At 44.1% G+C, this 27,874-nt stretch overlaps 1 protein-coding gene and 1 pseudogene across 6 annotated transcripts in view; one reads left to right on the top strand and one right to left on the bottom strand.

Moving 5' to 3' along the window:
- The first annotated feature begins 8,983 nt into the window (after nucleotides 1-8,983).
- The window catches only part of CPSF6 (cleavage and polyadenylation specific factor 6), a 43,809-nt gene continuing 24,918 nt past the window's right edge, over nucleotides 8,984-27,874 (top strand). For all 6 annotated transcript variants that reach the window (XM_075931556.2, XM_075931582.2, XM_075931583.2 and 3 more), the window contains exons 1-2: nucleotides 8,984-9,140; nucleotides 25,449-25,658. In XM_075931556.2, the coding sequence (XP_075787671.1) occupies nucleotides 9,081-9,140; nucleotides 25,449-25,658 (270 nt within the window). In that variant the 5' untranslated portion in view covers nucleotides 8,984-9,080. The remainder of the gene's footprint in view (nucleotides 9,141-25,448; nucleotides 25,659-27,874) is intronic.
- Nucleotides 16,862-25,134, bottom strand: LOC149525579 (uncharacterized; annotated as a pseudogene).

Genomic DNA, 27,874 nt, shown 5'->3' on the forward strand with positions numbered 1-27,874 from the left:
CCACGTGCTCTTTGAAGCACTTCTCTATGAAGGTTGTGTTCATTGTAGCCATGATGTTGGCTTTCAGGGTCTCCAAGCTGAGGGCACTAACTGTAAACCCGCCCTACCTAGTGTTCTCAGAGAGGCTTCGCCCTCTCCCAGCCTTTCTCCCCAAGGTGGTGTCACCGTTCCATCTGTCCCAAGAAATTTACCTCCCGGTTTTCTTTCCAAAGCCCCATGCCTCTCCTAGGGAGCAAGTACTCCACTCCCTAGATGCTAGGCGGGCATTAGCCTTTTATGTTGATAGAACGAAACCCTTTCACAAGTCCACGCAACTGTTCATGGCTTTCGCGGACAGAATGAAAGGGCTCCCTATCTCCACCCAGAGGTTGTCCAATTGGGTCGCGGGGTATATCAGGGAGTCTTAGGTCCTGACCAGGAAGGTCCCGCCCCAGGTTACAGCACATTCCACCAGGGCGCAGGCATCCTCTGTAGCTTTTGCGGTGCGGGTTCCCATTACGGAAATCTGCAGGGTGGCCACGTGGTCTTCAGTGCATACCTTTATGGCGCACTATGTGCTGACACAGCAGGCCAGGGAGGACGCAGGGTTGGGCTCTGTGGTCCTTAGCTCTGTGTTGTAAATATGTTTATTTTTTTTCTGTACCACATTGCACTTTATTCAATAGTTCTCTGTGTTATGTTACTGGAATAAATATGTTTTGGGTTGTTCAACTTTCCTGGACTTCTCTTTCTTGGTGCTCTGACCCCTCCTCTGTAAATGGGGTTGGCTTGGAAGTCACCTGACCTCATCCACGACCTCCGCACTAGGCACAGGAAAGTGGCCGTCTAGGGCAGGATAGCTGCCAGCCTGGCCACCCAGGAGCAGGTTTGCATGAAAATCAACGTGGTCCACTGAGACCCCCGACCCTGAGCCCTGAGCTTAGAATGGCCATACTGGGTCAGACCAAAGGTCCATCTAGCCCAGTAGCCTGTCTGTCAACAGCGGCCAACACTAGGGACCCCGGAGGGGATGGACCGAAGACAATGACCAAGCCATTTGTCTCGTGCCATCCATCTCCAGCCTTCCACAAACAGAGGCCAGGGACACCATTTCTACCCCCTGGCTAATACCACTCCATGGACCCAACCTTCATGACTTGATCTCACTTCTCTTTAAACTCTGTTCTAGTTGTAGCCTTCACAGCCTCCTGCAGCAAGGAGTTCCACAGGTTGACTATTTGCTTTGTGAAGAAGAACTTTCTGCTGTTAGTTTGAAGCCTGGTACCCATTCATTTCATTTGGTGTCCTTTAGTCCTTATATTATGGGAACTAACGAAGAACTTCTCTTTATGCACCCTCTCCACACCACTCATGCTTTCATAGATCTCTATCATATCCCCCCTCCGTCTCCTCTTTTCTAAGCTGAAAAGTCCCAGTCTCTTTAGCCTCTCTTCATATGGGACCTGTTCCAAACCCCTGTTCATTTTAGTTGCCCTCCCCTGTCCCACCCTCTCTCTTCCCCTCTCCCACCTCCTTTTCCCAGTCTCCCCGAGTTTTGTTCAATAAAGAGAGTTTCTACTTTTGAACACACGTGTCCTTTATTTTGTACATCAGGAAGGGGGGCTAGGGAGGGGTAAGTGGAAGGAGGTGAGGGAGGAATGGGGCACGAGACCCTGATGGGGAGGACTAATGTGGCTCTGCGGGCTCCTCGGGGTGGAAGCTCTCCTGCAGCCCCCCGATTGACCCCCCCCCTCTTATGGCAGCCTGCGGCAAGTGCAGCCGGGCTGATGGCCGAGTGCTGTGATGTGCCGAGTGTGGGCACTCAGGGCACTCCAAGCCAGGACTGCTTTGCAAGTGGGGAACCCCTGAGAACTGTCTGTCCGGGTTGGGGGTCGGGTCCCTTTAAGCACAGCCCTCGGCTAGCCTGAGACAGCAGCTCCACGCTCTAAGTCCTACTCTGATGCCCTGCCGGCACTGCTTCCGGCCAGCCTTAACGTTGGTTCAGGGTCCACTCAATGTGGACATGCTAGTTCGAATTAGCAAAATGCTAATTCAAACTAGTTTTTAGGTCTAGATGCACTAATTCAAATTAGCTTAGTTCAAATTAACTAATTCGAACTAAGTTAGTTCGAATTAGTGCTGTAGTGTAGACATACCCTTACAGAAGCACATGTGCCACTGTAAATAGATGATGTTCTTCTGTGTTTGAAGAGTTCAGAAGACATATATTACGGTTTTGCCTTTCATTTATTGAATCTATTTGCTAGTTATATAATATAATAAACTATAAGGTGCTAGAAGATTTATCCTGTCTTGCTTGGGTCCAATTTTTGTTTCTCTTCATTTAAATCATTGCTCTGGGATAGCACTGGGGATGAGAGGTTCAGTATGTAGGCTGACCCAGGGAGAGAGGACTACCCCATCCTTCTCTCACTGCAGCAGCTTGGGGCTAGGTCAGAAGTGACCCTCCATGGCCATTGCAGCAAGCACAATTGGGGGAGGGGTGCATGTCCCCCAGGTAGGGCAGGCCCAGGTTTATCTGCCCCCTGCACTCCTCTGGCCAGAGCGAGGAATGAAGTAAACTGTGCACTTTCCCCTCACTCCCTGATGAAGGGCAAAAGCCAGCAATGTTCCCGCATGAATTGGGGAAGGGAAATCTTCAATCACCTCTCCCCCACTCTCCCTAAAGGGCAGCTGGGAGGTGGAAGGTTTGAGGCTGAGTCAGTCTTGGATGCATGTGTGGGAGCACCTCCAGCCAATCCCTTATATGTGCCTGGTGAGTCTGTCTCTTTCTGTATGGTTTTATGAGAAGCAATCCAATTGCAGGCAGATGGATGGTCAGAGACCATAGATATTTATTCAAATTTGGTTTGAAATTTCTGAGTTTGAGTTACTTCCTGAATGTATCTAGAAATATGGACTCTCTGATTATTCCATTTCTGTTGGGTGAATAGTTAACAGTATCCTTTTATCTTGGACTAAAATATTTTGTCTGGTTTCAATATCAGAGCAGATAAGAAGAAAATCATACAATTATATTATCTTTACTATATATTTGAGAGTTTGTCTATGTATCTGTCTGTTAGTCCGAGAACTCATCCTAAACAGTAAGAGCCAGGAACGCCAAATTCGGTATAACTTCCTCTTATCAGAACTTAAAGCAAGATAAAGGTTTGGTTGGGCCAGGAAAATTGGATGTGCTTGGAATGGGATTGCTTCTCATAAAACTATACAGAAAAGAGACAGTATCACCGGGCACAGGAAAAGGGCTAGCTGGGGATGCACTACCCGAATCCAGAACTGCCCTAGCCCCAAGCCTCCTACCCCTCATGTGGCATTTAGAAAGGGTGGAGGCAGGGCTGGCCCATAACATTTTGGCACCTGAATTAGGGAGCTCAAATGATGCCCCCACGCCTCCTCGCTTGGGCCAAAACTTTGAAAGGTCTCAATTCTGCCTTCTTCCTGTTCTACTCCTCTCATGGCACTCTACCATCTCTGTGCATCAAGAGCAGAGAGAATACATATTTACCAGTAGCAGATGCAATTTTCTACACTCTGGGTCCTAGTGGCGCCCCCCCACAGTCTAGCACCTGAGGCAGACACCTCAGTTTGCCTCATGGTAAGGCCAGACCTGGTGGAGGGGACCAAAGCTCTCCCTTCTCCCCCCAATTCATACAGGAACATATCTCACTGTTCCCCTTCAGCAGAGAACAAGGGAAGTACATAGTTTACTGAATTCCTTGCTCTGGTTGGGGAGCACAGGGGGCAGATGAACCTGAATCTGCCCCAGCTGGGGACATACATCCCTCCTGTGGCTGTGCTCACTGCAGCTGCAGTAGCTACGGACAGGTGCTTCTCACCTGGCCCCAAGCTGCTGTGGTGTAAGGGGTTGGGGTAGTCTTCTTTCCCCTCAGAGCCAGCCCCGTCCTTGAGCAATGATTTAAACGAAGAAAAACAAAAATTAAGGGCTCAAGCAACACCAGGTAAATCTCCTAGTATCATGTAATAAGAAAATAAAACTATTAGATGAGCTACACAAACAATAAAAGTACTGGTTTGTTTTATTTGTTATGAATTATTATATCACTTAAAATTGGATTAAAATGTAAGCTGGAACAATTAGCCAAGTGCTCTCTAAGCAGAAAAAAGATCGTAAGTGAGAGTGTCCTCAGATTTTATCTTTTCCAGATTCTGCTTTGAAGGGAAACTTAAAAATAAGTCTTTATTTTATTCTTTCATAGAAAGAGGCTGATCTATTATTTTTTATATATTACTAAGATGAATTGATAGCAACTCCATAGGTCAACAAAGAATTCAAGAATTTTTCTTTGCGTTGTACTGGCCATCTATATAGGTGTTATTATTAGTTTTCTGTTATATGATGAAATGTTACCATAGTTGCAAAGTGGAAAGGTGAGAATGAAAAAAATCATATCACATAAGTGATTAACCATTTTGAGTTTCCATTATAAGGAAATAAAGTTTTATACTTGTTGCCTTAAGGGCCTTGTATCTATTTAATTGCACATCCCAAACTTGAAATGAAATTAATGAAAGTTGCAATGTGCAAGGAATGGAGGATGGCTGTCCTCAAAAAATAAGATTTACATTGCAATCAAGGGCTTGTCTACACAGGAATGTCATACAGGTATAAGCTAAGTGCTAAGGTGTGAATTTAAACTGAGATAGTTATACCAATATAACTCCCCATGTTGATGCTTAGTGCATCTTACTTTGGAAGGTGTTTAAGATACCCCTCCCTCAATCACTCGAATAAGAGTGCCTTATGGAAGGGATAATGGTATAACTCAATGAATTTAAATATTCCAGTACAGTAAAAAAATCTTCATGGTGTCTACTAAAGAAAAAACAGACTACTACAGGAAATTAATAGATGAGCTTGAATAATGTGTAGAGTCTTTCACATTAAGTAAGTTTACAATATGAACTTTCAACATAACATTACTTATACAAGAATCAAAACAAGTATTACACATACCATATATCTATTATAAACGGTAAGCCTACTCTCTGAACAATTTTGAGAGGTTTACCAGATTACAAAGAGATAGGATGTCTCTGGAATATAAAAACACAGCACAAAGGGCACTGAGAGCCTTATTAAACCATCTTCCTTATGGCATAGGCCAAAGGAAGGGAGATCACTTTTCCTGATTCTTCAAAGACCCACTTTAGGGCTCTCCAATTTCTACAGAGGCACCTGTCAATCAGAAGCATGCAGATCCTCATAAGTATTTAGGTGCCTGTCTGTCTCTTTAGGAGCCTTCATCCACTGTTTAGGCACCACTAATATTTTCAAAATCCTTGTTTAGCTGCTGCCTAACCCCATATGCATCTCAGTCTCATAGGAGCCTAAGTTTCTGTCAGTTGGCATTTGCTAAGCAACCGAAGTTTTGACACCACCCCACAGCTAATGAGCAGCTCTGACGATTAGTTTACACTGAAGCCCAGGAGGCCCCTAGGAAGGCTTCTCAAACTAGCCAGAGGATTGCGTATTTGCCAGCAAGACCTGATCCCACAGGCACTCTCTGGGGTAGCCTAAGACTTGATGCCTGTCAAGTCCCACAGCAGGAGGGCTGCAGTCTACCTTTAGGTGTCAGAGACAGCACAGCAGTCACATAAAAGGCTAAGTTGGGAGCACAGGGAAATGGGACAAATCATGAAAGAAATACTGAACAGCAGACTGAGAAAGGGATGGTTTTGGCTACTAGGGCAAGAACCACCTAATTGGCTGACTTGGCTTATGTGTCTAACTCCAGCAGAGGGTCTCTGGCTGAGGAGCCTGAGTGGAGGGAAGTGCCTATTTCTGGCCCATCAGCCACAAGTACCCAGGTAACCTGGCTAGGAGCATATATACGTCTCCTCTCTCCACCTCTTTTCTCAGAATTTCACCTCTGACTAGTTTAGGCTGTTCCCCAATGCCCCCCTCCCTTTAGCTTGGGGATTTCTCAGGCTTTCTTTCCTAGACACCTTGCTTTCCCCAATAGTTGAATGAGGAGCCTGAGTGCCCAATTTGGGGCTGAGGATTCCACTAGATAGCAAACTACCTCAGAGTTAAGCACTGCAATGGTGTGCAGAATTATCTGGGCCATGTTCCTAAAGAGAGCAGAATGGCATTCCCATTCACATTTATTTCCATGCTCTTCTAGTCAAATATCATTAAAATCAACACTTAAAATGCCAAAATGTATCTAAAACTCTGCTAAATGTAATCCCAGCATCTGTGATGATTTGCTTGTCAATTTATTAGCACAGGAACTGGTGTATTTTCTATAGTTCTGCACTCTCTCCAGTTTGGCCTGATGGAAAAAAAGGTTAAAAAGAGTTGAAGTGCTGCACCTATGTCTTTGTATGAAATATCAGGTATTAGATCTGCTTTTCATCAAACAAAAATAAATTACTTCACTGCATTTGAATCGTAATACTTCAGGAACTTCTTAAAATATAATGTCATGGCAAATCCTTCACTTTCCCCCTGCTACTTGGTCAAAATATATTTTAAGATGAGAAAATTTGACTGCAACACTTCTGAGTAATTTTATTCAATAAAGTTTCCATCCTCTAAATTTACTTAGGATCCCATTGAGCATGTTTTTAGGTCTCTATTTGTCTTTATCTATCTGTAAACTCATATCAATCAATTTTTTTTCCAGGTAAAGTTGTGAGCTCTTGGATGGGGTAGACCTTCTGGAAGTTCCTGTAAACAGGAAACTCTGGTATAGTTTAGAATGTATTTGAAATATTTTAGCTGTTCCACTTAATATAAGAATTCTACAAGACAGATAGCAACTCTAGAAATGAGGCTCTAGCCAACAATGACTTTACAACTGCTTGAGGAATATTAACGAGTTTTCAGTAAGAGGTAAAAAGGGAAAAAAGGACTCCTTTTTTTGAATATGCAGCATAGTATACATTTGTATTTGCATAATATACATATGTTGCATATACAATGCATACCTAATGAGCCACCATTTCTTTCAGAAGAGGCTCTTGCGCAAGAAGGAGCGTCTACACTGCCCCTTCTTGTGCAAGAAAAACCCTCTTGCGCAATGCCATTACACCTATTACTTTTCAGGAAGAACGGCATTGCGCAAGAGGGTTTTTCTTGCGCAAGAAGGGGCAATGTGGACGCTCCTTCTTGCGCAAGAGCCTCTTCTGAAAAAAATGGTGGCTCATTAGGTATGCAAATGAGGGTCGGCAATATTCCACGCTTAGTCTCATTTGCATATTACTCGTGCAAGAAGCCGCGAGTGTAGACATAGCCTAAGGGTGGTATGGAGAAAGAGAATAGGGAAATGTTATTTAGCCCTTCACATAACTCAAGAACTAACGGTCACCTTATGAAATAAGCAGTAGAAACTCATTGCCAGGGAATGTTCTTCTTCAAGTGATTGCTCATGTCAATTCATAGAATGGACTGTAGGCCTTTCACTTTAGGAGAATGCAGGGTCCAGAATGCCTGGGAGTTAGCAGGGATCCTGGCACTGCAGCAGTGAGCAACCTATTCCCAGCCCATTCTGGTTCCTGTCCCTTCCCTCCGCCCCCCCCATCTGTTCCATTCCCTCTTGCAAACCTCCGCCTTGCCTCTTTCTGTCTTCTGTCTTCTTCCTTGAGTGTCGTAGAGTGGCAAGGGTCACTTTCAGCTGCTAGTGCCAGGCCCCCTGCAGGCCCATATGCAGAAATAACTGTGAGGTGTGCTTTTTTTGTAAATGTGGACCACAAAGGTGTGAACGCACTCCCTATTGTCCCACAAGTAAGCGTGGAAATCAGCCTCAGCCTTCCCCTGGCTGGCCAGAGTATGCTTACTTGGGGGACTGCACCCTTCACCCCCCTCCCTCATGTATGGGCCTGCCCTGGTAGCCTCCAAGGCTATGTCTACACTGGTGGGTTCTTGCACAAGAACATCTTGCGCAAGGGTTCTTGTGTAAGAAGTCTTGCACAAGAACATGTCCATACTGCCATATGCGAGATGTGCTTTTGCACAAAAGCATCCATGGCAGTGTGAATACTCTCTTGCACAAGAAAGCTGATGGCCATTTTAGCCATAGGGCTTTCTTGCGCAAGGTATCCTTGCCGTGCGTCCACACTGCCCTCCTGCGCAAGAGCTCCTGTGCAAGAGGGCCTACACCTGTTAGAAAAGAGTGTAGCTCTTGTGCAAGAAGTGCTCTCGTACCACGCTGTACTTTAAATCTTCTTCCGCAAGAGCGGGCGGGCAGTGTGGATGGTCTGCGGATTCTTGTGCAAGAAAGGACATTAATAATTGCATTTTAACTTCCTTAGTATGGTGTGTGGGGGCAGTGTGCGAAGCCCCCTGGCTGCCCCTGCGCATCAGAGCCAGAGGGGAGACATGCTGTTACTCCCGAGAGCCATGTGGAGCCACAGCATGCAAATAGCAGGGCAAGCCCTTGCCTCTGATCTCTGGCTAGAACTCAGGGCTGGTGCCCTAGTCTGCCCTATGGATGGGATGGCTCTGAAAAACATAGGCCCAAACACTGGTGGAACTGGCCCCTGGTCCTGAACGCTGATGAACCATGGATTCATATAAATCACCACTTAATTAGACAGTGCATGGTCCTGCCATGAGGGCAGGGGACTGGACTCGATGACTTCTTGAGATCCCTTCCAGCTCTATGATTGTGACGAGCTCGATCCATGCTGTGGAGCCGAGGCACCCCTCCAGCCCATGGGGTGCCAAGCTGGGGCCGGCGAGTGCTGCTGAATGGACACATCCTCCTTTAATGGGGCCCCAGTCGCACCCCCCAACGAGCGGGGGAGCCTGGCCAGCGAGCAACCCTGCTGCGGGGGGGAGGGGGGGGACACCTACTCCCTGGCCTGCGGCGCTGAGAAGCTGCCAGCAGCGGGAGGGGCGGCAGCCTGTGTGAGACCCCCGCCCGGGGCGGGCTCAGGCGCACTGGGTGGGCTAGAGCAGCAGCCGGGGGAGAGGATTCGGCACCGAGCGGGTGCAGCAAACGGAAGTTCCCTTCTCCTCCAGGAAGTGACGTCGGCTTCCCCCTCCCCGGTGGCGGCGGCTCTAGACCCGGGCGCGGCGGGCAGCGGAGGCCCGAGGAGCGGGCGGCATCATGGCGGACGGCGTGGACCACATAGACATCTACGCCGATGTGGGCGAGGAGTTCAGCCAGGTACGCGCGGGGGGGCGGGCGCGGGGCCGCGCGGGGGGGAGGAGGCGGCGCTGCCGCCGCCATTGTTGGGGCAGGCGCCCGGGCGCGGGTTTCCCGCGGAGCACTAGGCCGCTGGTGCAGGCCGCATGCGCGGGGCCCGGCAGCTGGGGGCCCGGCGGGCGGGGGTTGCGCCGCTCGCTCCGACGGGGGCAACACGACTCGGCCCGGAGAGCGGGAGCGGCCTGTGGCAGACCCGCAGCCCGGCGGCCCGATCCTCGTAGCGCTGCCCGCCTCTGCCTGGTGGGGGTGGCTGCGAGGGAGAGACTGTGACGCGCCGAGCAGCACCCGTCTCCGCATAACGCTGAGGTGCTGTAGCACACACCCAGCAACTCCCCCCCCATCTCCAGAGCCCCCTGAAGAGACAGTATTGCACAACCAGTATTTTGTCCCATTTCTGTATCTCCTGAGAGATTATACACAAAGCAACTCTTCCATATCCCTGAGGAGAGCGTGAAGTGACTAACACACTGGAGCAGGATGAACAATATACACCCTGCGGGCCAAGTCCAGCTTAACCAGTTAACTGGTTAAAGGCTGAGACCGGGTGGGGGGGAGGAGTGGTCCTCCCTCCTCTGCCACAGTCTAGGGCGGCACCAGCATCCTCTTGTTTTGTCATCCAGCAGCCACCAGTGGTATGTATCTCCCGACCAGGAACAAAGCCTGCACCTCGCATCCCTTTCTGCACCCCAATACCCTACCTCAGGTCAGAACCTGATCCTGGACCAAAGCTCCCTTCCAGACCCTGCAACTCCTCTTGCACCCCAACCCTTGCTCCAGCTCAAAATCCTGCATGCAAACTAGCGATGTCAGATATCAGGTAATTGAATAGTTGTGTAATTGCATAAAATCTTAATGATTACACAACTATTCGATAGTCCCCAGGGGTGGGGCTGGCAGCCAGTGTGCTCCCAGCCCCATTCCTGGGATGCCCCCTGCAACTCTGCACTACTGCTTCTGTATCAGAGGTGGCTGGGGGAGCTGGTCTGCAAGGAGAGCCAGCTTAAAAACCAGCCCCCCGCGCAGAACAGCTACCTGCCTCTCCATTACTTCTGATACAGAAGTAGCAGCACGGGTTGGAAGCAGCCCTTGTCCATAGGGGGTCCAAGCTCCTCACGGACAGAGACTGCTTTGTGGCTGCCTCTCCCCCCGCTGCCACTGATAGAGGCAACAGCGTGAGGGGGAAGGCAGCACTGTGCTGGGGTGAACTGCCTTTTAATCTGGCTCCCCCCAGGACCAGCTCCTGTCATCCCTCTCCCCCCACTCTTGCTGCCTGTAACAAAGAGGCAGCAATGAGGGTGGGTGGAAATGCATGTAGTCAACAAGATTAACTAATATGCCTAGGCTAATTGGTTAATCATATAGGTGACTACATGTTGACATCCGTAGCTTGTAATCAGCATGCACATCAATTCATATGCTGTTACTTTATGTGTATGTCACTTTAGTAATACTGCTACAGAACACACACAACCAACCCTCCCACCCCCGCCACCAATGGAAACCAGTGGAATCTGACAACCCTGTATGTGGGCAACAGGAAACAAAATGTCTAGCGGGCCACTTATAGAACTCCAGTGGGCTGTATGTGACCGTCATATTGCCCACCACTGCTGAAGAGTAGAACACCCAGAGCATGGCCCTGTTTGAGAATAGAGGCTGTGACAGACGGCAAAACCCCGACCAACTCACAACCTGAGGAGACACACACCACTAACTCCCATCTGTGTATCCCCGGAGAACGATGGACACACAAAGAGCAACTCCAGAGAGACACTAACACACAGGAAAATATCTCGCATCTCTATATTGGAAATCACCTTATCCCTTGAAATTCTATAAAACACATGAATCCTACCAGCATCTAAGAGAGTTAGAGATCAGGGATGTGTAAAGATAACTGGCTGACTGATAAGCGTCACACTAAATGGGTAATGCTTACTTCCAGTTAACTATAGGGACTGGAGGATGGGCAGCGGGCTGCTCCATCCTTGTGGGGCCCACCACAGGCAGGGGCTGCTCTGGATGACTGGAGCAACCCCTGTCCATGGCGGGCCCAGCCCACTGCCACATGCTGACTCCCTGGACCCAGGTTACATGCTGATTCCCTGGACCAACCCCTGTGGCAGGGAAGCCTCTTCCCCAGGAGTGGCACCAGCAGCTCTTGCCAACTCTGCTCCCGGGGAAGTGGCTTTGCTTGGGGAGAAGGCTTTATTTAAAGTTTATACTGCAGAGCCTGCTGTGTGTGTAACTAAGATTTTTCAGACTTTAAAAAATTTCATCTTTTTTAACCGACTTTATATCCTTGTTAGCAGGGCTTGACAAACGGCGGTGAAAACTGCTTGCCAGCCCCGTACTGCGCATGTGCAAGAGCCGCATTGCGCATGCGCACGCCACGAATGAACAGGGCTCGTGGCTGAAATCTATTTGCCACGGGCAAGTAGATTGTATGGTTTGTCGAGCCCTGCCTAATTTAGATTCTGTAACACATGCATGAAAATCCTCAGTCTGCAGATAGAGAAAGAAACCAGGGAGCAAGCACAATTTCTTGCCCTGTGCAAGGTCATCTAGTAGGAGAAATTAATATGTGGCAAATTTATCATCCAGAGGGAAGAGAACTGTAAAAATATGCGCTGCATTTTCTTGCAGAATGCAAAAATGAATAACTAAATACTAAGAGAGAAACCAATGGGTCTCCTGAAGGTGAGAGTTGATCCAGTCTTGAGACACTTGGGGCATATACTTTAACAACTGCTTTTGCCTGTTTATGGAGACACATCTCCTTTTTTCCTGTATTGCATACAGCCAACTGGCTTTCATCTGTTTACTTTTATAGTTCTTGCTTTTCCTCATTTTTCATTCATCTCAAAAAGCCTATGTATGTGCCCTTACCAAATTCATGTCATGTTCTTAATCCAGTTTTCTGTAACTTAGCTGTATTTATATCAAATGGGCTCTGACAAATTTCCTGTCACCATACCCCAGATTGTTGGTTTTTTTCCTGACCTAGTGCATGAGAAATTAAATAAAGCAGCCATCTCCCAAACACTTCCAGATCTGCAGAGCTACTAATGCCCTGCAGTAGGTCCTTGAATACATCTTTCAGCAGGGGGAGGTTGATGTGTGCCAGAGAGGGGAAACAAAATAGGTGGAGAGGAAATAGGTGATTGTGTTTGTAAAAAAATAGATGTTATTTGAGTGGTAGATAGAAAAGGAACGGAAGAATGCTTATCAGAGAATATTTAGATAACATTAGACATATGCTTTAATCATTTAGTCATTTTGGTGACATTATATAATACATGGGAGTGATATACCATGAAGTAAGCAGGTGATGGAGAAGACTGGTTTGTTCTCTTATGCCTTGTCTATATGGGAAAGTTGCCCAGGGATAACATAAGGCGTGAATTTAAACTGATACAGTGAAACCAGTGCAAACTTCTGTAGAAACACTCCTATTTCAGCATGAATGGTTTCTTCAGTATAGTTAAGTTGATTGGGAATTGATTTAAATTAAGCTGAAATACTTTCATGCTGAAAAAAGAGTCCACAGAGGGTTTGTACTTATGTAACTAAGTCAGTTTAATTAGACCAGTGCAAGTTTGTGTGTGGACAAGCCTTTAAAGTCTGGTTACAAATATGATGCAGATGCCTACTGTGTTCACTTCTCTTTGGAAGCCATCTCTGCAAGAATGACTTCAAGAAGGGAGATGATTGAGAATATTTTGCCTCTTGCAATATCAATGTGATCCAGGTCTACTTAGTACTTGGCATTCACTATAATGATTTTGGTTGTCAGGACAGTGGCACCAAAAATACTTTGTATAAGCTGCTTGTTTGGATACCAGTTTGCCATCACTTTTCTTAGAAAGTTTGCCAGTGTAGTCATCTGGGTCTCAGCAAACCTTCTTAGTGAAGACACAGCTTATACCAGCAAGAGTTCTTTTGCTGAAACCATTTCGGTCAGTTCCTTGAACAAAATAATCTGTAACAGCAAAAGGACTTTATTGGTGCAACTGCTTCTACAGTAGCCTTTTGCCAGCATATGTATGTTGATTGGAGTGTAGATCTCCCCACCCCCAATGTAGCTATGATAACAAAACTTTTAAGGGTAGTAGACTAGGCATTAGTTTTGACTGTCATCTTTCTTTCTTTGACACATTTTTTCTTCCTTGCTGCAAAATGCTATTTTCCATAGTAGATTTACCCAAGTGATGCATTTCAGAACCTCGCTAGAAAAGCACTTGACATTTTGTGACATTGTATGTAGTGTTTCAGTGAAGAACTCCATGGAGGGCGGTCATGAGATAATGAGGTTCTCACCAACGGTGTTTAGTTATTCTGCCTTATATTGACTACTTAGCATTCTGGAGTGTCTTTGTACTATGCCTTTCATTGTTGTCTTTGTGTAATTTTTCGCTAATCCCCATTTTGGGGCTTTATTCATCTCATTACAACTTTTAATTCATTCTTCATTGCGTTTTTTTTTTTTAAACTTTGTCACAATGCTCATTTTACTTCCTTGACGTTTCTCATTTTTTTGCCATTCTGCTATTCTGATGAGGTGGGCAGTGGCAGTAGAACAATAATAGTGTAAGATGGAAAGCTGCCAAGGAAAATACTGATCATCATCCTATTCATTTTCCATTTCAGTTCTTCCAGGTGGGAAGTAGTTCTGATTATCATTATTACTATTGGGCCTCCGTTGTCCTAATTGGGATTGCTACCTCATTGTACTAAGTGCTGTAGAATCTTATATGAGATGGTCTCTGACTCAGAAAGTATACAAAAGGAGTGATTAGGATGATGACTGGAAAATCTGTTGCAAACTCAAAGTGATTAGTATGTCAGTTCTCTTCTGTAGCAAACATTTTATACAGTAGCCATCTTCAAAGGGAGAAACTTGCTGTTGTATAAAGTGCTTTTCTGCTGTCAGTTTAGAGATCACTCTAATTCTGTGGTCCCCAGCCTTTTTACACCCAAGGTCACTTTTTAAATGTCAGGGCAAGCCAAGATCTATTCTACCCCTTCCCTTCCCCAAGACTCCACGCCCTGCGCTTTCCATTCCCCTCCTCTTCATCATTTGCTGTCCACAGCCCTTACTCACTCTAACTGGGTTGAGACAGGAGGCACGGGCTATGGAATGGGAATGGGGGATTTGAGTGTAGGAAGGGGTGAGGTGTGCAAGCTCTTGGAGGGAATTTGGGTGCAGGAAGAGGTGGAGAAGGGTATACTGGCTCGGGGGGGGGAGGATGCTCCAGGCTGGAGAGTGTTGGGGTCAGGTGGAGGGTTGGGGTGCTGGGGTAAACTGCAGGCTTGTGGATGTGGGGGTGCAGGAGTTTGGGTTAGGATACATGAGGGGCTCAGGGCAGGGAGGGTTGGGTGTATGATGGGTTTAGGGCACAGGTTTGTGCTGTGTGAATGGTGCAGGAGTGTTGTGGCACAACACTGGGGATGTGAGAGGCTCAGAACAGGAGGTTCTGGTGTATGATAGGCTCAGGGTTGGGGTGTGTGGGGACGCAGGAGTGTTATGATGCTGTGGCTAGATGCAGGCTTGGTCCCAATGGGGGGGCTTGTTGACCAGGCTTCATTTTTAAATAAAATATTATGTCCAACACAAAACATTTCAGCATTGTCTTTATTTATGGTAGGGGCAGGGAAACTGTTTTGGGGCAGGGGCCACTGACCCACAGAAAAATCAGTCGAGGATCACACAAGTGAGATACAAATAATAAACCCCTCCAAACCCCCCCATGCCTCACTGATGTGGCCCCAACTGAGACACCTCACTCCCTTGGCACTCCAGCCCGATGGGGAGGGCAGGTAGGACTAAGGTTCAAGGCCGTAGGCCAGATTAACTCTTCTGGGGATTCAGGGTTAGTGGATTTTATGGGCCCCTCTGCGCTCTGAGGTGGGGCCAAAAATGAGGAATCCAGTGTGATGGACAAGGCTGCTAGTGTGGGATAGGGATGAGGCTGCAGAATCTGGGTGGAAAGTAGGGTACAGGAGCAAGCTGGGGGTAGGTGTCTGGCCAGGAGAGAGGGGGGTAGGAGCAGCTTGATTGGTACCTAGGAAGGAGGATCTCTGGGGCAGGATCTGCAGGCAGCACCGGAAGAAGTGCACATATGCCTCCTTTAAGAAATCCAGCCACTTCGGATCCTGCGCCACCATCTTAACTACCCCCCGCCTTCTCGGTGCACAGGGAAGGAAGGGAAGACAAGAAAATGTTCACGCTGTTGTGGATAGGGGAGGAGTGCGCGCTTCCTTGTCTTCCCTTCCTTCCCCATGCTGCCTGCCTTCCTGCCTGCAGTGTGTGTGTGGGGAACTGTTGTGTGGAGACGTGGGACGACCCCCCTCCCACTGCCGCAGGAAGCCGGAGCTAGCTCTGTTTTTGTGGGAGGCTGTAGTGCCAGTGGTGGCTCCTTGTTGGGGAGGGGGGAGGACCAAGGGGTGCTGGGAACATTACCTCACGATCGACTGGTTGGTGACCATAGCTCTAATGCTACAGGAGTAACTAGTTCAGTATGGGGAACTGAGAAATGCTGAAAGAGTTTGCAAATTCATTAAGTGCTATATACATGTTATTTCATTATATAACTTGCATTTTTATCAGTGACATTCCCATACAGGTGTCTTTTAAGACTTCTGTTATGGTGAGTCAACATCACTTTCCCTTGTCCTCCCTCTCCACTTCCTGTTCTGGTTGTCAGATCTCTTCTTCCACCCTAGACTGCATTAGGATGTTAAAATGCCTAATTTTTTAATCATGTAACTGCTGAAAATTTCAGTGATTACGCGCGGGGGGCTGGCGGAACTGGCTCCTCATGCGTACCGGCTCCTGCCTACTACTTCTCCCCAATGCTGTTGCCTCACATACAGAGGTAGCTCTGTGTGAGTGAGTGAGAGAGAGAGAGAGAGAGAGAGAGAAAGAGAAACTGTATAACCGGGAATGTTAACTTATGAGCCCAGACTCATCGGTTTAACCGTCTACACAAGTACACTTTCACATCCCTACCAGACAGTCATTTAAATTGTTTTATTTAGCTAAAACAACGTTATGTATACACAAAAAATAAGCATATAAATTTTTAAATCTAGTTAAACATTCACGTTTTTTAAAATCAAGTTTTTGTTAAAATTGTTTTTTAAAATAACAATTAAATTGACAGTGTCAGCTAAGCCAACATGAGAAACTTACAATATTGGCTTCTATTCATTGAACTTTTTGAAACTTTGTACTTTTACAGAGAGGTAAGGATTGACTCTGTATGTAAATGTGAAGAGGGACAGTAGGGTGGAGGTCTGTTATTTTGTTACCTCTTTTTCTTTTTCCTTTCAAATAATATTTTTGCTATTAACAAGCATGTTATCTCTGGAGATGCAAATCCACAGTTTAAGAACTGCAAAATTAAGCATCTCTGGTGGTATCTTCTAGATTGAGCACTGAGTCCCATTGAATAGATGGAAACAGGGATTTGGAGCAATCAAATTTTTGAATTGCTCTGCTCTGGCTCCGCTCCGGCACTAATAGTGACTGCTCCAGCTCCGTTCCAACTCCGCTCCACGCTCTGACTCAAATTAATTTTTAACTAAATAAAAGAGTGCATACAGTAATTTTGAGAGAACATTATTTTTATTCAGTTTTAAAACAATTTAAATGTCATCAAGAATGATACAAACTAGATTCATTCATAATTCAATCTGTAAAAAATTATTGCAGCAATCAAGTCGTCTTCCATAGTTTGCCTCAGATCATTTAAAATTAACTTTAAAGCCGAAAACAGTCACTCTATACTAGCTTGAGTTGTTGGCATGCTCGAAGCAATTCTACAGGCAGCCTGAATACGGTGTGGGTAGCTATGAATAGCCTCAAAAACAGACTTAATTTTTAGTCTACCTATAGACTCTGTCGCCTCACAATCTTCCTGAAAGTTTCTCTCAAATAATACTTCATTACAATTATGAATTGCAGAAACTCGCCAGCATCTTTCTTCTTTATCCAATTCCTTTTCAAAGTCATCATCTTCTGAAGAATTGGTGCTTGAATTATCTCCATTTCCCTGTGATGGTTGAAGATGTCTCAGGGATGGACGCTCAAACAAGTTCAGAGTGGAGACGGAAGTTTGAGAACAGCCTGCAATTTCTGAAGGATGTGAACTTTCCGAAACAGCAGATTCAATTGTTGATGACTCCTTTTGTTGTGTTTCGTTTTCTTCAACCTCTTCCACTGAGTTCAAATGTAGCAATAGATTTTGTTTTTCGAGTCGGCGAACAATATCAAGGAGCCCTTCCTTTGCCTTTGGTATTTCCCTTGAAGTAAGAAGAATCCGATACCGTGGGTCAACATAAACTCCATCAAGGAAATGAATTTTGTCAAAAAGCTTCTCTTCACATTTCTGCATGGAGGATAGAATTCCTTCTGCAATTTGTCCACCATTTTTTTGCAAGAATTTTGACAGTTTTCGCCATTCCTTCATTAAAACTTCCGGGGTTACATCGACAGCTTGAAGATTCACAGTTGTTTGGTGTGGCTTTGCCAAGAGGTCTCACAGGTTCTTCACTTTGTCCCATTCAGCTTTTGTTAACTTGAGTTCTCTTGTTCCAGCATCAGCCACTTGTTCACAGTAAGGTTGAAAAACGAGAAGCCGATCAATCATCACAAATGGTGAACCCCAGCGAGTCAGAGTATCCAATGATTGAGTTACCCCGTGTAGATCAAGCAGAATGCTTCGAATACTTGGGGTTCGTAGTTTGACAATGGGTTGTCGAATTTTTGCCAGTAATTTCTTCGCATGTTCTTTGTTCAGTCCATCCCAGATTTCACACTCTTCAGTTGGCATACCACACCTCATCAGTTGGACTTTTGAGTCGTCCTCATTAAGCCATGTTGGAAGTATGAGGCTAGGGTCATTAACCCATTGTGCAGCAGCATCCATGTAGAGTTGGATTTCATCCATTCCTTCAGTTCCTTCATCAGGCAAAATAGCTTCAGTTCTGTCCGCATCCCTGTTCTCAGAGGTAGAAATGGTTTCATTGTTCTTGCTGAAATTTTTGATGGCACATGTCATGTTTGCTGCATTGTCAACACAGATGCTCGGCACTTGCGTTTCACTGATTCCAAATTTTTCTAAAATAGCTTTTACTTGACTTTTCATGTAGGAAGAATTGTGATGCCCTTCAGTGTTGATTATGTCCAAGGTTTTTACCACAGCTTTATCTTTTCCTTCTTCGTAGTACTGAGCATTGATTGCAAGGAAATTTCTGCCGCATCCATTTTCAGGTAGCACAATTTTTTCTCCAAAGCTTTCTTGAGCTCTTCGCGACCAGACTCAGCTGTTTTGACAACTAAATGACAAACTGCATCGTGCCCCATTGAAACGCCAAGCTGCCGACCCATTTCACCTGCAATTTTTTGGAATCCTTTGTTGTTTAGCCTGAAGGTAGCGAGTGGTGTTGAACTCGGGCAAAATATTTCCATCAGCCTGTCACGGAAAGTATTGTAATCCATGGTGACTGTTACCTTTGAGGACTTCAAATATGAGTCAAGTTTTGTTTGCTCAATTTTGGGTTTCTTTTCAGATGAAGTTCTGCAAAAAATCTTTTCTCCAGGAGTTTTCAAAGAGCCAGATGAATGCCATTTAACTGCATCAGCTTTCTGTTTTGCCTCATCTTCCTGGTCCTTTTTTGTAACCAGAGCCGCATTGTTTTCAGGATGGTTACGTTTTACATGCTGCCAAAGGTTGAAACTTTTCACGGCATTTGCTTCACTTGTCTTGAAGCTACATGGCTTGAGCTCGCCATTCACTTCCTTTTCCACCTTGCACATTGCCGATTTCTTCTTTGCTTTTCCCAAAAGCCCAAATTTGGGCTTTTCAGATTCAAAAGTAAAGACGTTGTTGAGATCCTTTTCCGTAAATCGGCTATCAATCATGGGGTGCAGATTTGATTTATTTGTTGAAGCCATAGTCAAATCTTTTTATGCTACTACCGCATCCAAATGTTTCTTGTTATGATCTTCGAAAAGCAATGAACAAAAGCATTACATTTTTTTATAATGTACCTGCTTGTGATCTCTTAACTACTTAAGGTACTTAGAATTTATTTTGGATTTTCTGGACAAAAATGATCGCATTTTTTTTTTTTTACACAAAATTATTATTAAAGTATATTTTAATATTTTAACATGTTTCTTGCCACTTTAATGAAGCAAGAAGTATTTTTAATATACATAATTAATATAATTTTTTATTTATAAATTGCAAGTTAGTTTTTCTTAGGAAATTTTGCGGTAAAAATATTCAAAATATTTTCCAAGTTTTTAATTAATATCTCAAAAATGCTTTAATATAGATATATCAGTTAAATTTGGTATGTGCCGTAGCGTCAGTGCGTGCTATCGCTGTTCTACAACATTAATTGTTGGGAAGTAACGAGGCTACATGTTACAAGGTTGAAAATAAACACATACTTATCTAACTAATCTACGCAAGTACGTACTCTCCTAACCTTGACACAAGGGTGGGAGCAGTCTACTGTGTTGCCGGATGTCTGATGATAATCTGATTCTTTAATAAAACGTATCTCCAAAAAATGTTGTAATTTTGTATCCGTACATTAAATCTTGATTTCGGCTGAAGTGAGAATAACTGTGACCTATTACGTAAAGTGGTAAAGTAGATGTTAATATCAATTGTTATACAATCTGAAACTTTTTGGCACCTTTAGGACTTTCTTGCTAAAATACCATTCATTTTGAATTGGAAAAAAAAAACTGGAGCAGTGGAGCAGTCAAGATTTTTTGTGCTCCGGCTCCACTCCAGCTCTGGGCAAAAACCTGCAGCTCTACTGCTCCGCGTGCTAGTTAAACATAAAAGACCCAAAAGAGAAAGTTAAATAAAGATTTGACAAAGTAAGGAAACTGTGTCTGTGTTTTTTATCTCTATATATAAAACCATTGTTCCTGTGGGACAACATCTGTCACTCTGCATTGCCACGTGCCCATCTCCAAGCCCAGAACAGGGCCTCCCACCCGGAAACGGCCTCTCACCATACTACCAGTTCTTCCCTCAGGCTTCCCTGCTGACTGGCCTCTTTGCCCACAGCCCTGCACTGCCCCTGCTGGCCCGTATGCAGTGGGGGAGTGGTGCAAAAGCAACCCCCATGGCCCTCAAAGTAAGTGTGAGGCTGGGGCTGCGTGTTGCCTTAGCCTTCCTCTCCCATGTTCCAGCTCAGGCTTCGGAAGCTGCGAGCTGTGAGGCCCCGGGAGCTGTTCAGCCTCTTCCATCCCTGGTGCTTGGAGCCGGGGGCAGGGGGAAGCTGCAAGCCATGCAGCCTCCCCCCTTCCTGGTGCTCCAGTGGATGGGAGTTGCGCTCCCTCCCCAGGCCCTTCGTGCACCCCCTAGGTTGGGGAGAAAACCAGGGCTAGTGCACCGTGGCCGGGGGGAGAGTGAGAAAGGTGTGTGCTGGGGGGGATGAGGAGGGGTGAGAGAGAGCCGGGGTGTGCTTGGGGGGGAAGGAGAGGTGAGAGAGCTGAGGTGGACTTGGGGGAGGAGAGGCAAGAGAGAGCCAGGGGTGGGGCGAGAGAGCGCCAAGAGGGGCCGGGGGGAGGGGGCAAGAGAAAGCTGGGCCTGGGGGAGAGGGACAGAGGAGAGAGAGAGAGAGAGACCTGGAGCAGTGGGGGTGAGAGAGAGCCAGGGCCCGCTGGAGGCTGGAGTGGGCCAGAGAGGGGAAGAGAGCCAACAGGGGTGGGAGCAAGCGAGGATGGGTTCTCCTCGGACCAGAGGGGTTGGCAGGCAGGGGGAGCAGCTCCCTAGTTTCATTTAAATTAAGATGGTTAAAAACAATGTTTTTTTCCTGCATAGTAAAGTTTCAAAGCTGTAGTAAGTCAATGTTTTGTTATAAACTTTAGAAAGAACTGTAACTTTTGTTCAGAGTTACGAACACGTGAATTACGAAGAACCTCCATTTCTTAGTTGCTCATAACTATGAGGTCCTACTATACTCCTGTCGTCATAACCCTTTGATAAAATCTCCAATTGTAAACTTTGAGTACAGTAACTAAAATGCATTCAATTCAGACTGTTTTTCTTGGCAGCTTTGGGAAAGAAGTACTCACTCATTTGTACTTTCTGATATTCTTTATTGCATGTCTTCATCTTGTTTGTTTGTTGTTACTGTGGTTCCCTTTTCAGAGTTCTTTTATAACTTTAAGCTGTTCTAAAGAGTTTTCTGCTGTGTAATGTGTTGGGTTATTTTGGGAGGGAGAGTATGAAAAGGGGAACTGCTGTGGTTGACACAAATAACCACTCAAGCACTAGAATTCTAATCAGAGTTGCATATTTAGTAACTACAAAAGTTTTACAATGCAAACTAACATCTGCTAAACATTGCTATTTGTGTGAACGTTATTTAAAACAGTGAAACTCAGTCTAAAGCTCATGAGCCACAGGTGACTTGTGAAGTGTAGTTTGGAGCTCTTCAGGGCTTCCTCTCTAAGGGCCCACAAACAGTTGATCTGTGGCCCTCCTGAAGGAGGAGGCCCCCAACCTCAGTTAAAAAAACAATTCGAATTCTTTGAGCAATCATATGGACATTAGTATCCCTTGCTATGGGCAGGAAAATACACATGGTGAAAGCAATGAAAAAGTGCAAGAACGAAAACAAGTACTGAGCCTTTGGAGAGGAGTGGGAATGTGATTATTTCTTTGAGCCCAGTAGTGGTGGAAAGTGAACTCAGGAAAGAGACTTACAAAACTCAAGCAGCAAAGAGTAATGCAACAAATCATGTTTCATGTTAACATAAGTGAAAGTCACTACTGCATCATACAAAATCACATATGAAATAATAAAACCTTATCTTAATGGTGAGATAAAACACTGCATTCTATAACACAGTGCGCTCTAGGCGCTTGAGAAAATGGTGAAAAAACTTAAGCTCTGATTCATCCGCGTTGAGATGGGCGCCGGATATCTCAGAACACATTGAAGACTTACTCAGGAAAATATTGTCTTCTTCCAAGTATGCAAACCTTTCTGTGGATGAAAGCCTGGATATTAATGGCATCCCAAAGCTGCAGCAGTTTATCAGAGCTACAGCTGCTGATTTTGATGTGATGGAAGAATTATTAGATATGGAACAACTGGAGGAGAAATTAAAATCACTGTATTGGATACCTTGAAAAAGTTCATCGGACAGCTAGAAAAAATTAAAGCAATAACAGCTGATGGTGCTTTCGCTATACTTGGAAAGAAAAACGAAGCTTCTGCTTTGCTGAAAACAAATGAGAATATTGTTTGTATCATTTGTACTGTGCATTAGCAAGCATTATTTGCAAAGTTTTGTTTTCTAAATGATATGATGACAGACTCAGTTCAGCTGATCAATTATGTCCAGGTCTGGGCTAGGATTCACCAGCAATGTTGGCTTTTGTGTGAGGAATTTAACATCCAGCATGGGGATTGAGCTTTGCACACCGAGCTGGCATGTGCCCCTGCAAAATTGTCACTGTATTGGTTGTGTAGGATTATGTAAGTCTTTTTATTTAAGATCTTTAAGGACGCACAAATCCTTTCCATAAAGTAACAACATTGTGTGTGCATACATAGTCTGCTTACACACTATAGTGAGTTAAATGAAACAAAAACAATAGAGGAAACTTAGATATTTGCCTCTGTTTTCTCCCTTCCCAGCCCTTCGCCCCCTTGAAAAACTGCAGCATATTTTCTTATTTTGGGAGCTTCACTTGTGCGAATGTTTTTTTTGTTTTTTTTAATTATATGTTTTTGTGGTAAATTGATGTCCATCCAGTCCGATGATTCTGCAACCACATTATACCAGATTGTGGGGCACTGATGCATGTTGGTCCCTCCGGTTGTCTGCCTGTGGCACGCAATAGTTTAGTTTCAGTGAGCTGTAATATTTTGGTCTAATTTCAATTGTTTTTAGTGTGCGGGTGCTGGATATTGTAGGTGGTTTGCTATGCACAGAAGGTCAGATTAGATGATCTGGTGGTCACTTCTGGCCGTGAGCTCTTGATTCTGATTGTGCCAAATTGTCCAGTTAGTTCAAAATGAAACAGCATACCTACATAATAACATAGGTTGCTAACAGCATATTGCCCCAATGTTCTGATTATTTCACTGGCTGCTCACTGAACTGAGTCAAATTTGGGGTCCTCAGTGCCCTGCATGACATTGGCAGGAACTGATTTAGAGGTGTTTTCTCAGCAGCGCCACATGGAGCCCGGGATCAGCTGGGGACTCATGTGGCGCTGCTGCTTTGAAACACCACAGGGAGCCTGAGACCAGTGGCTCCCCGTGGCATTGAGTCCCTTGTTGGCCCTGTGCCTGCAGTGCTTTCGCCAGGGCTGTTGCTACACTTCTCAAAGGCAAAGGTGCCCTTATTGACTAATGCAAATTGCATCGACTATTTGATTAGTCAGTTAATCAAAATTTAATATCCCTAGTTCTCAAAAAGAAAAGCTTCAGGAACAGACTGCAGTGAGAAACTTCTGAGCTGGAATTCATATGCAAATTTGACAGCCTGAACCAAAGTCTAAATAAACACATTGAGTGATTCTTGCATTACAATAGGTAATTTCCCATTCAGGTACTCTCATCTCACCTCATCACTGTTGGAGATTAGCCACATCTGTTCTGATTTAATTAGCACTGTTGTCACACTCGCATCTCTGTATCCTTTTTTATCCTGTCTCATCTTTTTCTCTTCAGCATCTGAGGAAGTGAGTTGTATCTCACAAAAACTTATGCTCTAATACCCTAATGCTTTTGTAAGCCTTTAAAGTGCCACTGGACTCCTTGTTATTTTTGCTGACACAGGAACTTCTCTGACACATAAAATATATCTACATTGGGATGGTTTGGCAACGAAAGTGCTGTCAACATGCAAAAGTTACCAAAAGTGAAAACCGGTCAGATTGGTTTTTCTGCCTCCCATTGTTGACATTTCATGGCCACATTGCAAGCTCCCCTGTTGATAGAGCAGATCAGTGTAGGTAGGCATCCCAAACTGCAGTATTGTGGGAAGACAGAGCTTTTTCCTGCCCTTCTTGGGATTCTCTCATAGCTCTGTGAACTTTCTGTGTTGAGGAATGTCAAAGCAGCACAGCAGTCTCTCCATCCCTCCCCCTGCAGCAGCAGCCTGCCTACCACTATGTTCCTAGTGCAGGGCAGAACAGAAGCATTCCAATGATTTGAGCTTTGACAGGGGAGGGATGCATGCTTGCAGGGTATCAGAGATCACAAAACACTGAAAAAAAACATCATTTTGTGTTGTTTTAATTTTGTGGATGAGGAACCAGTAAGACAGATGATGATAACTTCATTTGCCAAGTTGTCTGTTTATATGACTGTAAGTGGAGATTAAAAAATGAAAATGGCTGCAACAAGAACAGCCTTCAATTTAGAGAAGATATTCTTTAAATAAATCTTTATTAATTTATTACTGGAGCCATAGCTGTTGTTTTTTTTAGGTGATACTCACTGCTTGCACAAAGAGCATGTTGCCATTTTAATGTTAAAATATCTACATTTTAAAAAGAATGTGGACTGATAACTAAATTAAAATTGATTTCGTTTTGCTCCTGGCTTAGTAATTTCCCATTCCAATTCATATTGTGATGACATGGTGACACGAGAAAGTGGTTATAGCTTCCTTTGGAACGAGTCAGTGTTTCACCTTTATACTGATTGGGATCATTAGAGTGTGAAGTGCTGTCTTCTTGACCCGTTGTCGGAGAATCAGGGATCAAGTTTAGGATCCAGTCTGTGAAAAGTGCGGCTGCATGTTGTATTCACTGCCAGGTCTCTCTCAAAAGCTCAGACCACTTTCCCTATCAATTTCTGTTAGTATGGGAAAATATTTGCTTTGTGTTTGCATAAAAGCTGAAGTTAGCATGCTACTATTTTGTTTACCAGCATCATTTAATGTCAGGAACATTCTGAGAATAGTGTTTGGGTCTCTGGTTTGTTTCTATCACTAGAACAAAATAATTGTAGGATTAAGCAGTATTTAAAGATTTTTTTTTGTTAACTTTCTGTCAGTTTGGTGGGATCTTTTTAAGTAGAAACCAGACAGCAGTAACATCAGATTGATGTAAACTATTTCTTAAGGGAGGGATATACCGTTGCACTTATGCCCAGATGTGTCTGTCTTGCTTGATAATTCTCTGGACATTTAGGACAGTATTTATTTTGAATAAATATTAAGAGTATTTTAGATATGTAATCTACAGATTTTTGTTGTATTTTTAGGAAGCTGAATATGGTGGACATGACCAGATAGATTTGTATGATGATGTCATTTCTCCATCTGCAAATAATGGCGATGCCCCAGAGGACCGTGATTATATGGACTCTCTCCCACCATCAGTTGGAGATGATGTAGGTAAAGGAACAGCACCAAATGTTGTCTACACATATACTGGGAAGAGGATTGCATTGTACATTGGAAATCTTACATGGGTAAGTCATGGAATACAGCTACACACACACTCTTTATTATGGCCAGTAATCTTACACTGATCACACACATTCGTAGTTGAAAGAATTTTATTAAAATATTTAACTTTTTTGGCACAATAGAAGACAAGTAATTTACTGATTTCTTAGAACAGAGAAGGAGGTTATCAAAACATTTTAGTGAAAATTGGGGGAAGGCACAGTCTTGAGATATTGGATATTTACAAATATAAAGGTTCAGCTGTGTATTAATTGTAGAATAATTTAAACATGAAAGAAGCTTTCTGAAAAAAGCATAGTAAGTTTGGACTCTGTTAGGGATTTCAGGAAACTCTGGAGGGAAGGAACAGAATACTTAATACTATCTGTTGTTTTATGCCTATGAACTGATCTATTTTGTGTAATCTCTTGTTGAAACTTTTACTTTTAACAGAACTGTAATGTTCTTTGAGGTTTCTCTGAGAATTCATCCATAAAGACTGATTTGCAGGGACTTTCCAGGAAACTGTTCCAAGCATCTGTTTTAAGAGTCGCATCTGCAGTATTTTCAGCTGCTGCACACTTAGGAACCAAACTGGTATTTCTCTGAAGACAATGTATTCTGCTGTTGGCTCTAACAGTTGACCACCTGCCATGTGCTATTTAAAAATATAAATATGTAAGATGCTAAATCAGTAGTTGAACTCACATTATATTTTATAGTGGCAGTTAAGCTAAAAACCAATTTTTCCATCTCCTAGCATGCAAAATTCTGAGTTTGTGATGGAGATGTAAGCGACTAGTCAAGTAGTCAACTAGTAGTCGAGTCACTATTTGACTACTTGCTCCCCCCTCCTCCCTTGTTGCTTCTTACTACATTTTAAAATCAGAGCTGTAGCAGTCTGGGACAGGGTGCGAGCTGGGACTGCTTAGGAGCTAACCCCCTTATCAACTAATCGAGTAATCGATGGAAATTCCATCGACTACTCGATTAGCTTATTAATTGCTACTTAATATCCCTAGTTTGTTTCCTCTGCTAAAACCTATATTGGTGCCAAGCATGAAACAAGAGGCTTCATATTTTTAAGTGTTTGATGTTGTAAAGCATTGAAGTATTCTGATTTCAGGCACCTTCCAGGTAAGTAAAGGAGGTACTGATTTATCATTAAAAACTTATTTGTAGAGATGGGGTTTTCAAAACACAATATTGGCGTAACTCTGTTTCCATTGAAGACAATGGCCAATAAGCCAATATTGAGTGTGTTTGAAAATCCATATGTAGCTTTTAAATTTATGTCAATACTGCTGACTTGGCATATTAAACAGAACTGTCTGCAAAATTTTGTGCTAAACTTGACAATTGTTAAGTTGTGTTTTGTTTTGTTTTTTTAAAGTGGCTTCAGATTCAGCAATTTAGTTTGCTTAGTGTGAGCTTGAAAAGTGTTGAGGGTTCTGTTCTAGAGCCTGGTGTATATGGGTGGGATGGTAAATAAGAAGTTTAAAAACTTGCACATCCTATTCCCATTCTCTTCTAAAATTTAGGGGGAGGTCCTGGAGTTAAAGGTTTTCTTATTTCAACTTCTTTAGTACCAGTGCACACTTAAGATAGGGTGAAAGTGTTTAACTTCAGAAAGGGATAATGTTTGATTTAATATTATGCTTATAGCAGAGTGAGTTAGATGTTGATGGAAGCCACATATCCATGGACCATTGAAGAGGCTGATAAACTCTTCTTTTCTTCTTCTTTTTCTGTGCCACCATAAAGTAAAATACAACTTGCTTAAAGCTTCAAAATAAACAAACAAAAATCCAGCTGTTCATAGTTTGGAATTTTAGTAAATTAATTTAACTTGGGACATTTGTGGCACTAGTAGAGAGCACCATGTATAAGGAGTATAAGTGTGCTAACTCATCTGAAAGCGAAGTGTGCTATTGAAATGTGTCAAAATGTGACTTTATCAGAGATGTAAGATTTAGGGCTAGCAGAAACTGCTGAATAATAATCTCTCTTAAATAGGAAAAATTTGCAATCCTCGAGGTATAAAACAAAAAATGGGACTATTTCACAAATTAGATCTTGCAGGCTGGAAGATATGTTAAGATCGTGCACTAGGTAATAGGGTTGATAATGCACGTCAGGTGGCGTTAGTGCCGTAACTGTTTTAACACTTGTCTGTTCATGTATATTAAGAATGAACTTTTTGAGAATTAACTGTAAAGAGTCATTTAAAATGATTTCT

Source organism: Pelodiscus sinensis, chromosome 1 (genome assembly GCF_052426305.1).
Source record: "Pelodiscus sinensis isolate ZL-2025 chromosome 1, ASM5242630v1, whole genome shotgun sequence".
NCBI lineage: Eukaryota > Metazoa > Chordata > Testudines > Trionychidae > Pelodiscus > Pelodiscus sinensis.